We start from the raw sequence: 11,612 nt of genomic DNA, 5'->3' as shown, positions 1-11,612 counted from the left end.
ATGAAAGAATAATAATACTAGATGAAACCATGCATTTATAGTTAATGAGGAATTGTAAAATGGTAGCTAAACTAGAAATATGGAAAATAAGTTAGGATGACTACACACTAATCTCTTCATCTCTTCTTAATTGGAATATACGTAATTTAAGTTTTACATTTTGCTTCCTTCTATTTTTATTATATAAAAACTAATAAAAACAAATGAATAATCAATTGGTAAGTATACAATTCACTATAAATGCATGGTTTCATCCCTTTTTTTTAAATCCCCGCCTAGCACCGATTACGCCCCATAAAATCGCTAGGTCCACCATCTCCGCCTCGATTAATGACTAATCCCCGCCTAGCATCGGTTATCCGATTAAACCGTCTAATCCGATTAATTCCCGCTTAATTTTGTATATACCGATTATTTTTGGATCCAAATATAAATCAAATATATATTTTTTTGTTATTTAAACATTTAAATTAAGAGTTTATGATGTTTTACAATAACTAATGTATAAACTTTTAATTAAAATCATAATTTTTTTCTTAAAATTATGTTTTTATGTGTTTACCGTAGTTTTAAAGACAATACTATAGTTTTATATTGTATTTGATATTTTTCTTTTCGCATAAACAGAATTATACATATATTTAGTACTATATATTTTTAATTTACTATTAATTTAATAAAATAACTCTAAAACTAGTCTCCGATTAATTCCCGTTTAATCTCCGATTTTCTCTTTAGGCGCTAGGCCCAATCCAACCGCCCGACTAACGCCTAGCGATTTTTAAAACAGGGATTTCATCTAGTATTATTATTCTTTCATAATAAACAAAACATAATTTAAAATTTACAAATGATGCACCGATAGTTATTATAGATTAGAATCCAATTAAAATTATAGTTTTGTAATATTTTTGTATTTATTTGTAAGATAATATAATTAGTTTTTTAAGACATATTTTTATTACCGTCTCTAGTCTCTATATCTCTACGCACGGCGGCTCTGAGTGTTACATCCCTATATAAGTAAAAGAGTAGTACACAAGTGTTTTCGGGTCGGGTCAATTTCACAATAATAACCCGAAATTAAGAGAGTCGGATTCGAGTTATAAATACCCGGTGTTCTGAATGGGTTATCGGATTTTCTCAAAAAAAATCATAAATGAGGTTTTCCAAAAAAATTAATCATAAATGAGAATGTCAATAAATTCTTCCAAAAATAAACAATAATAGTTACGATAATATATATATTGTTCCTACAATTTAGGAAACTAACAAATATACATAATTAATGTTTATTTAAAATTTATTATAATTATTAATATCAACAAACCTTAACCCAAAAAAACAAACTGAATATAGCATATAACATAAATAGGAAAACTATATCGTCCAATATAAAATACTACAAGAAACATTCCTAAAAGAATCCTAACTGAATAACAAGATAATTGATTGCACAAATCAGTAACATCTCAATCTTTAGTAAATACTCTCTTTATCCTATCAAACCAAAACTTTTGCGTGATTTACTGAAAACAATTAGAAAATCAAATAAAATATTTTTCCCTAACTTATATAAAAAAAAATATGGTAAAGATTTAACTAGCTGCGCTATCCCGTAGTGCTATAAATATGAGGTCTACATCGGCTGGATTATTAATAGCTTCCTCTTCATTCTTTTTACGGTGCGAACGATTATGGTTGTTCCTCCTGCAATAATCTATTTAAAATCCATTTAAAACAAGCTAGAGGATTAAGTTAAGATCATTCATTCTTGGAGGCAATACACCACTCACTCTCGAGAGACCATTGAAATTGTTTTGCCTGATGCGTTTGTAAGATTATTAGTGATTAAGTTATTTATTTTATCTATATATTTTATTGTGATAAATCATTATTTTCTAAATCAATACGTGTTATTCATGTAGATGTCATTGGTTTAGGTGGTTAACATGAGTGAAATGAAAACACATGTCGTGGAGAACAAAATCAAAAAGAAAATCAAGATCAACAAGATCAAGGTACTAATGAGTTTTTGGTTTACTTTATCAAGTTATTATTCTTATTTCTTTGTTTATAATTACAACAGGTTTAAGAAATTTTTATCGTTGAGGCAACAAGCAAGAAGCAATGGAGCAAAGGAATTAAGTCTGGATGATGAGAATAAGGGAGAATGGCTACACAACAACAACAAAAAACAACTATTGAACTAGAATAAATATTATCTTGAAGAAAATTATACTTAGAGTCTTAGACTATACTGTGTATATATATATTTTTGGTCAAATACTAATTAAGTGACACACAAGTTTTGTTTTAGTGGGTGTTATGGTTTTTGTAAATGAAAATTTTGTAATTCTCATCCTCAGTTTCTATTGTTATATGTCTATTATTCAAGTACAAAAACTAATAATACTATTAAATATTAACCAAATTCAACAATTAGTTTTTGTACAAGAATAATTGGTCATTTTTATTACTTTTTGTATTTGAAGTATTAGTTTTTTAAAATCATATTGTTTAACGAACTTCTAATTTAATTTCTTATATTAAACAATATATGTAAAAAAAATCCAACTATATTATGTACTAAATTACTCAATATACAATACAATGTCAAAGTAATTGTAACAAAATGTCAAATTAATTGTAACAAAATCTATTGTAAAGATGCTTTGATATATACACCCATGGTGGCTCGCGGGTTAGACGGGTTGTGTACTTTTGTGTTTTTTTCCGACATATGTTCTTCACTTGATATTAAATAGAATTGTTAGAATTCACATTACTCTATTAAATAGAATTGATATTAAAGAGAATTGTTATTCTCAATTGACACTAAATATATTATTGTAATATTAAATTACTAAATTACATTTTTAAGTGTTACAACAAATATTACTTATTTTTCTGTCATATTTATTTTAAATATACACGGGTTGATTTACAAAACTCACAATCATATGGTGAGTAAATTATGATTGATATTTCTACGAATACAATTTTTTTTGCGGGTTAGTTCATTATAATTGTTTCTCAGTTTTTTTCTCTTTCATTTTATCAAAACTCATCATCTACTTTTTTTTTCCTTTTATTATTTTATATAATCTCAATACATTTATATACACGTAATTCACTATAACGAAAAAAATATAGAATATTCTATTATGTTAATTCGCGCTCTGTAGCGCGGGTCTGATCCTAGTAACTTACATTTGAACTAATTCAATTCCGGGGGCTTGGATAGATACAGAGAAACCATTGAGACTAGAGGCCCTGATAGATAGCAAATAACCCATTAAGTTTCTTTGTTGGGCCATTAAAAGCCCATTAAGAAGCACCATTATCAAGAAATCCAAAATCTGAAAGGATGTGGCTATGTGGAAGCAGAGGCTGGCGCGTGCCTTATCTGCTTCTCTCTCTTCAGTGGTCTTAAATCTCTCTGTGATCCCACTTGTCATCCTCCTCCACAACATCAAAACCTCCGGACCGAAACCCTTTTATCATTTTTTTGGCTAAAGCTTTCGATGAATACATCAATGGCGTCCTCCTCCCTTTCCCCTGCTACTCAGGTTTTCATTCTTGATCATTCGAATCGAAACGATCGGGAGAATTTTCGAGTTTTAGGGATGATTTAGAGTAATGGGTTTTTAAAAAATTTGTTTTTTTTTTTTGGGGTGCAGCTTGGTTCGAGCAGAAGCGCTTTGATGGCGGCGATGTCGCGTGGGTTGTTCGTGAAGCCAACGAAGACGAATCATCAAATGGTAAGAAAGGAGAAGACTGGATTGAGAATTGCTTGTCAAGCGTCGAGTATTCCAGCAGACAGAGTTCCAGATATGGAAAAGAGAAAGCTTTTGAATCTTCTTCTTGTTGGAGCTCTTTCTCTCCCTACTGGCTATATGCTTGTCCCTTACGGTTCCTTCTTTGTTCCTCCTGGGTGAGTTCACCACTTTTACTCTGTTCCTCTCGATTTGGTTCTTGATTCTTTCTTTTGGAACATTTATTGCATCACTATGCGTCTTTGTTATTATGTTTTGTTTTGGTAAAGTTTACAAATTTTTAGTATATCTTTTGATCATTGACTGCATTAGGTTGAAAATCTAGAGACTCTTTGTATAGTGGTGAAGTTTGAATTTGCTTTTGTATGTTCCTAGCTTTTGGTTCAATCCAGTATGTAGCTATGAATCACTTGATGGCTTCTTTGGTTTTTCTCAGATGTGAGATTTTATAGAGAGTTTCTTTTAATTCGTTGTTTTTTATTCCAATCTCTACGTTTCTTTGAAAAATGTAGTACCGGAGGTGGAGGTGGTGGTACTCCAGCCAAGGATGCACTTGGAAACGATGTACTTGCAACGGAATGGCTTAAGACTCATGGTCCCGGTGACCGAACCCTCACCCAAGGATTAAAGGTAAATAAATAAATCCATTAGTACTATAAGAAGATGAACAAGATATTTAGCTTTCCTTGAAACACTACTTCAAGATCTCAACAAAAGTTCTTGCATCTCAATGTGTGTGGATTTTACGTTCTAGGGAGATCCGACTTACCTAGTTGTGGAGAACGACAAGACTCTAGCGACATACGGTATCAATGCAGTGTGCACTCATCTTGGATGTGTTGTGCCATGGAACAAAGCTGAGAACAAGTTTCTATGTCCTTGCCATGGTTCCCAATACAACGCCCAAGGCAGAGTCGTTAGAGGTCCAGCGCCGTTGGTAAGTCAAAAATGAACCACATTTCTCTCTTTCTGCGTATCTCTAAAGTGAACCTTCTAAACTAAACTTATTTTCATGGAACAGTCGCTAGCGTTGGCTCACGCTGACATAGATGATACTGGGAAGGTTCTTTTTGTTCCATGGGTGGAAACTGACTTCAGGACCGGTGATGCTCCATGGTGGTCTTAAGTTAAGACCCTTCAACAAATCTTCAACAAGAGAAGAAGAAAGATTTGCTCTTTTTGTGTAAGACTTGTTCGGCTGTTCTTATAATGTAAAAGCTGTCTGTAATCATACATTTCTTGGCATTACTCTGTGAATTCTTGCCTCTTATATGAAATAATATGTTCAGTCACTTCCCCAAGTTTCTTGTTTAATTTCACTCTTTCTTTTTTACTCAAACATATTACACTTGTATCAATACTACTGGGAACACAAGACTTGTTCCTCGGCCTCAATACATGACTGAATTTCATTGGCTTTTAGAGTGACTTTGGGTGCAATTTAATGTTTGTTACGATAATGAAATAACTTAATAGTTACAGATACATAAATACTTTACTGTGTAGTTACACAAAAGCCCGTATAGCTCAGTGGTAGAGCGTCAGTCTTGTAAACTGAAGGTCCGTAGTTCGATCCTGCGTGTGGGCACTTTTTTATCCATTGCTTTATTATGTCTTGGCTCAATTTTGCTCACCATTCTCTTTGTTATAATTTGTTTTTTTTTTGTTCATAACACACGGGATGATTAAAGTGAGAATTTGAACATATATCATTAAACCGGGGTATTAATAAATTATTATCTATCGTTGAAAAATCTTATTTTGTATAAATATACTCAAAAGACTTCACATAGTTGGGACAGTATCACATACTGGCTAACCACTCCAAAGTCCAAAGGATTTGGTCTTTTGCAAGCTGTTTGGATAAGTTAAGTTTAAAATATTTAGAACTATGGGAAATTATAGTAGTACCTTGGTTCGAAATTGATGTTTAGGATCTTTGTTTGTTCGGCTATGGAAAACGTTTGTAAATTTATACTTAGACTATTTAATGATAATTATGAATTAACTAAAAATACAATTTTATTGAACCGATCAACTTTTTTACAAGACTTCGATGGTACAAATGCCACAAGGCTCCTTTGAAAGAAGCAACATTTCCTCTCAACCAACAATAAGACAAATCTCTCTCTATCTCTCCTATTTTTGTCCGTATTTACATGTTATTACCTCGAGCTTTTGGCTAAGATTTTTCACCAATTCTCTTAAACATTCTCCTTAGTTTCTGAAACTACCCTCATCGGGTCTCCAAGAGGCCAAGAAAGGACCTCTTTCTCGGCTTCTCGGAGTCTCATCATTCTCTTTTTTCCACATTTTCTTCCTCCACACGCCACCTCCAAAACAAAAACCTCTAATTTTTTTTTTTCAAAAACAAATGGATTCCACGGAGATAAAACGTGTGTTCCAAATGTTCGATAAGGACGGAGACGGAAAGATCACTACAAAGGAGCTCAGCGAGTCATTAAAGAACCTCGGGATCATGATACCCGAAAGCGAGCTAACGCAGATTATCCAAAAGATCGATGTTAATGGTGACGGTTGTGTTGACATTGAAGAGTTTGGAGAGCTTTACAAGACGATAATGGTCGGAGACGAGGACGAGGTAGGAGAAGAAGATATGAAGGAAGCGTTCAACGTGTTTGATCGGAACGGAGACGGGTTTATCACGGTGGAAGAATTGAAAGCGGTTCTATCTTCCTTGGGACTCAAGCAAGGTAAGACCTTGGAGGAATGTAGGAAGATGATAATGCAAGTGGACGTTGACGGTGATGGTAGGGTTAATTACATGGAGTTTAGACAAATGATGAAAAAGGGTCGCTTTTTTAGCTCAGTGAGCTGATATTAACTTTTCACTTTTTTTTTTTTAAGTTTCTTTTGTTTTTAATTTTTGTTAATTTATATAACCATTTGCGGTCTGGAAAGAAGATCATAAACGAAATATATCATTGTTTAGACTTGCAAGATAACATTGTAAAAAACTGTAGATGCGTCTGTTTATAACGTGATGAGTGATGATGCTTTCTTCAACATTAATTTTGTTTATTTTCAGAAATAACGTTTGATACGATAAAACGATTGAGGAGTATGTTACTATGACATTTTTTATTTGAAATTCATATACGACAGGTTGGATTCAATCAATAAGTCTTAGAGTCTGACCGTTTACAGAGGTCTTTATAAAAAATGTTGGAATTGCCATTATTGGACGATACTAATTAGTATTACAATTTTCATATCGAAGTCATGTTTGTTTTCCTCGGGCAAACTCGCTAGTTATGGTGATGAGTCTTTTAAGACAAAGAAATTTCGGTAGAGCCATCCATAATTTGCTATGTTTTGGTGCAAGGTTAACAATACATAGCTATTAGAACACGGGCGAACTTAAGATCACTAAACATGTATTCACACTAAAACAATCCCAAAAAAAAAAAAACAAGATATAGAAAATAAAGCCTCAGTAAGAATCCATAAAGCTTCATAGAAATTGCAGTTTCTGCCAAGGGGTTCTCCCTGAAAACAGGGTCTCAGCTCCACTGCACCTCGCTAATAAGATTAGATCATCATCGGCAACCAATTTAAATCCAAAAAAAACATGACTCTCTTTACTAAAAACATATTTAGTGTTCATGTTTGTTTCAGCAAGTAATGTCAACCGTTACTTGGTTGACATTAACATGTCGTCGTTGGTTAGACAAATAAACTTCAAGACAATTTAAGAGAGGGAATACTCAGACAGCCAAGGGTAGTTTCTTCAAATTCTGGGTGAAGAGCCCAGATCTGAAACTCTAGTCCACGAAATATTCGTTTCGTCACCAAATCCCCACCTCTTTACATATTTAATTTACTTATTAACCACTAAATTGAGAATAGTTCACCGTTACATGGTCCATAGACAATATTTAGATTCTCCAATCTCCATAGTAAATGAACGGTTAGACCAATGGAATTTCCCGATAGCATAGAATTGAAACTAAGATCACTAAAACATGTAGTAACAATAAAACAAAACCCAAAACAAAAGGATTTTAGAAGAAAAAAAGCCTCAGTAAGAATCCATATAGCTTCATAGAAATTACAGTTTCTGCCAAGGGGTTCTCCCTGAAAACAGGGTCTCAGCTCCACTGCACCTCGCTAATTAGATTATATCATCATAGGCAAACAATATATAAAGAACATAAAAGAAAAACAAACATAAAGAGCTCAGATTAATATACAGCTTCTTCTATCAAGAATTTTCTGAAGCAGAACTGGCGTAAAGCTGTTCGATTTAATCATCAGTGCTCTCTCCAAAACCAAACAACAAACACAAATCAATACAAAACACGTTTTAGAGGCTCATATTAAGAAATTCAACCATTGTTTACCGTATGTACTTCATAGACCAAAATCTCAGAAGCGCGGATAATTTTGTAATCATAGCCCCCCACAATAACAACTAATCAATCAAACAAATAACGAATCAAAATTATATATATAGACATTGCTTTGACACAGTTAAGCCGGATTCAAAAAAACAAGACAGAACTGCAACACGAATGACATCAATCTAGCAGGAGCTTTGGGGCTTATGTCTTCATGTAATTATATTACTCAGAGTAGCCCGGGGGCTCCTGCTAATCGCTATAATAATAAATCAATAAACCTAAATCTAAGTAAATAAAAAAACACTGAAGAACCCTAATTTACAATTCGATCGTGTGAGTGTGAGGTTGTGAATGATTTGATTAGGATTCATTCAACGCGGCTGTTATATAGAGGTTTCAGTTTCAAAACCCTTAGCCCTAAAACACCGTCTCCTAAAAGTCGAAATTACCCCCCCGGCTAATTGACTTTCCTTTTAGTTGCTGTCGGTTCGGTTTAATGTTAAAAGTATTTGGGCTTTATACAAAAGCCCAGACTCAAATTTGAAAAGCCGAGCGGTGGTCCGTTTACCAAAATGTCGCAACTATCCCCGCTAATATTATTGGCCTTATTCGTAATCGGTACAATGTTAACCGGCTTGGTTATATTTTTTTTACCCGTTTGATATTTTTAACTCCGAAACCCTAAATACCTCGAACGCTCTCTCGCCGGCGACGAAATTATGGTGACAACCACCGATCATGTCTCTCTTGCATTCCTCGCTCCAAGGTTTTTTTTTACTCATTTTTCTCTTTTCAAATTTATCTTTTATTCCGTTTTGGATTTTCCTTCGATCGATGATGATATATACAGTTGATTTTTATGTTTTTACTTGCCTTTTTTTTTCCTTCTAAATACAGTACAATATGGATTCTTCGATTTTGGAATGAACTAATTCGATACTTGTTGATCTTAATAAATACTTATATTATTAAAAACTGTGTGTTTGTACTTTCGTGATCACTAAATTTATAAAGCAAGGTTGATCAGAGTCCACATCTAAAGAGACAGTTGAAACAACCAATAGTGTGTTTCTCCAACTTTGGTTCATTCCCAAAATCAAGATTGACGATAATGTCCAGTTTGCAAAGAAAGATTGTCGTTCCTCTTCTAGGTGATAATAAGCTATTGACAATATTGAAGAACTCATCATCATCATCATCATTATTCAACAATAAATTTGTTCATGACCCGAGCCTAACAAAGCATGTGAGAGCATCTGAAGATGAAAACTCGATCCCAGCTGGAACAGCAAAAGAATTGCTTAAGGCTTTTCATGGTATATCGCCGCTTAATGTCCATCATACCTCATTTCTCGACTTCTAACAAAATTATGGGAATGATTCTGTTGGAAAGCGAATTTTCCCCATTGGTTCGACTCAATGGACGGCTAAAGATGTACTATATGATGGTGGTGGGGTTTAGCTTCATGGAGCCTTGTTCACAGTTTATTGTGCGTAATAGCAGGAAGCTATTGTCTGGTTCGCTTAATCATTTTGCCAGTGTCACATTCAATGTGGCCGGGTTCAAGAACGTGGCTCCACTGCTTGTTCATTCTTTTGAAAGAATTCTTTGTTTTTTATTGTAAGCTAAAAATTTGCGAATTCTGTTTGTTCACTATTTTTTATGGATGACGTACGTACTTCTTCCTAGTTTAAAAAAAAAAAAATTATAACATATTTCTGTTTAAAAAAAAAAAGAAAATTCCTATATATTGATTATATCATATCTTAATGGGAAGGAAAAAAACAAGAAGATGATAAAAATATAAAAAGAGAAAATAATATGATATGCCATCTTGTCAAAGTTACGTTAACCTATAGACGAAATTATGCAGGGTTTGGCGGCGACCACTGACCGTGGCACTCTTACCCATCTAGCTTTCAGGGTCTTCTTTTACTCTCTCTCTCTCTCGTTAAATCTCCCTGCGTTTTCGTTTTCGTTGATTTTGTTTTCTCGCCCCTTCTTCATAGGATTCTTCGATTTACTATGGATCTATATGTTGATTGTCCTTCTTTGAAAAAAAAAACTTTTAATCGTCTATTTAATAGGAATTCGAACTCAATCTTCGCACATTGGCTACCGAATCCATGTGGTTTCGATTTATTCCTAGTACAGGGAATGAACTTTAATTCACCTTGGGGTCTATTTTGCGTTATCGTACATCACTAGTTATTTCACCTAGAAATTCCTCTTTGCTATTTGTATCATGTGATTCTTTGTTTATATTCAGTTAATTTTTGGGTTTTATGTTAATTTCTTGAAAATTTTGTAGAGTGCTCTTAGAGAATAATCCTTGCTATGACAATTAATAGTGTTTCATATACATAGATTGATAGGTCCATGTATTTGTGTGGTCATAATATAATTTCATAACGCAGGAGTCAGAGCCCATATCTCAAGAAATACGTGAAACCTACAAGAGTTTATTTCTCCAATTTTGGTCCATTCCCCAAATTAAGCTCAAGTCGTCCACAAAGACAGATTGTTCTTCTTTTAGGTATGCTATGTTATCATATTACTGATGAATCTTGATTTTAAAAACTTGTATAACTCTTCACCTTGAAAACTAATTCCCCAAATCTACAGCAAATGCGCATGTGGACTTTGCATCATCATCCAACCAGCTCTTAGGTCATGGTTTGCCACCATTGGCTGATCTTGGTGCGAGAAGAAACCCGAGACCAAGAAAGCCTGTGCCTGTGAAAGCATATTATAGAGATGAGAACATTTCAAGATTCAGATTACCAAAAACCGAAGAAAGACCTGAATGGTTTTGGATGATCATGGCTTGTGTACCTTATTTGATATCCCTAAAAATGTCTGAAATTGGTTTTTACATGAAACCTTTCCTTCAGCAGCACGGCGGCGCCCTTGGAGAAACGATCATAAAATTGATCCCAGGAGCAGCTAAAAACTTGCAATACAATTTCTTCATGGTGTATTGCGTCTTAGGGTTCGCGTGGGTGGTGAAGAACAGAAACTTGCCATACTACTTTAGGTATCATATGATTATGGGAATTCTTGTGGAAACAGCAATGCAGATCATATGGCGCACGAGCGAGTTCTCCCCGTTGATCAACTTCAATGGACGGTTGGCCATACGTTATCATATGGTGGTAGGGTTTAGCTTCCTTTGTGTTCTTCTTGAGTGTTTGCGATGCGCATTGGCTGGAGCCTATCCTCAGATTCCAATCCTTAGTGATGCTGCTTACATTACATCCACACGCGGTTAAATTTGGCAGATTGGCCCGAGCCTTTGAGATTTCTCAAGCATAAACCAAGACGTTCCTACTTGATAGTAGATAGTAGAAGATACTAGTAAACTATTACTTCTAGACATTTTCACGTTTGGTTTTATATGGTTTTATTATTGTTTCATATAATGACCCTCTCTAATTTTAAAGCCTCTTCGTTAAAAACAGGCCTAGT

The 11,612-nt window shown here is 34.1% G+C and overlaps 3 protein-coding genes and 1 non-coding gene across 4 annotated transcripts; all 4 read left to right on the top strand.

Annotated features, from left to right (window-relative positions):
- On the top strand, nucleotides 3,425–5,080 carry LOC104707757 (cytochrome b6-f complex iron-sulfur subunit, chloroplastic). The gene is made up of 5 exons (XM_010424176.1): nucleotides 3,425–3,572; nucleotides 3,684–3,937; nucleotides 4,292–4,409; nucleotides 4,534–4,716; nucleotides 4,801–5,080. The coding sequence occupies exons 1-5, from the start codon at nucleotides 3,528–3,530 to the stop codon at nucleotides 4,903–4,905; spliced, it is 705 nt and encodes a 234-aa protein (XP_010422478.1). The 5' UTR covers nucleotides 3,425–3,527; the 3' UTR covers nucleotides 4,906–5,080.
- On the top strand, nucleotides 5,296–5,367 carry TRNAT-UGU. The gene has a single exon. It is a non-coding gene; the product is annotated as a tRNA-Thr (tRNA).
- LOC104707756 (calmodulin-like protein 6) lies at nucleotides 5,946–6,812 on the top strand. The gene has a single exon (XM_010424175.2). The coding sequence runs from the start codon at nucleotides 6,154–6,156 to the stop codon at nucleotides 6,616–6,618; it is 465 nt and encodes a 154-aa protein (XP_010422477.1). The 5' UTR covers nucleotides 5,946–6,153; the 3' UTR covers nucleotides 6,619–6,812.
- Nucleotides 9,255–11,416, top strand: LOC104709777 (protein TIC 20-IV, chloroplastic-like). The gene is made up of 2 exons (XM_010426337.1): nucleotides 9,255–9,459; nucleotides 10,770–11,416. Exons 1-2 carry the CDS (start codon nucleotides 9,255–9,257, stop codon nucleotides 11,414–11,416), a joined length of 852 nt encoding a protein of 283 aa, XP_010424639.1.

Source organism: Camelina sativa, chromosome 8 (assembly GCF_000633955.1).
Source record: "Camelina sativa cultivar DH55 chromosome 8, Cs, whole genome shotgun sequence".
NCBI classification, from domain to species: Eukaryota; Viridiplantae; Streptophyta; class Magnoliopsida; order Brassicales; family Brassicaceae; genus Camelina; species Camelina sativa.
Note: the sequence above shows the minus strand (reverse complement) of the source record. Positions and strands in the feature narration are given on the sequence as shown.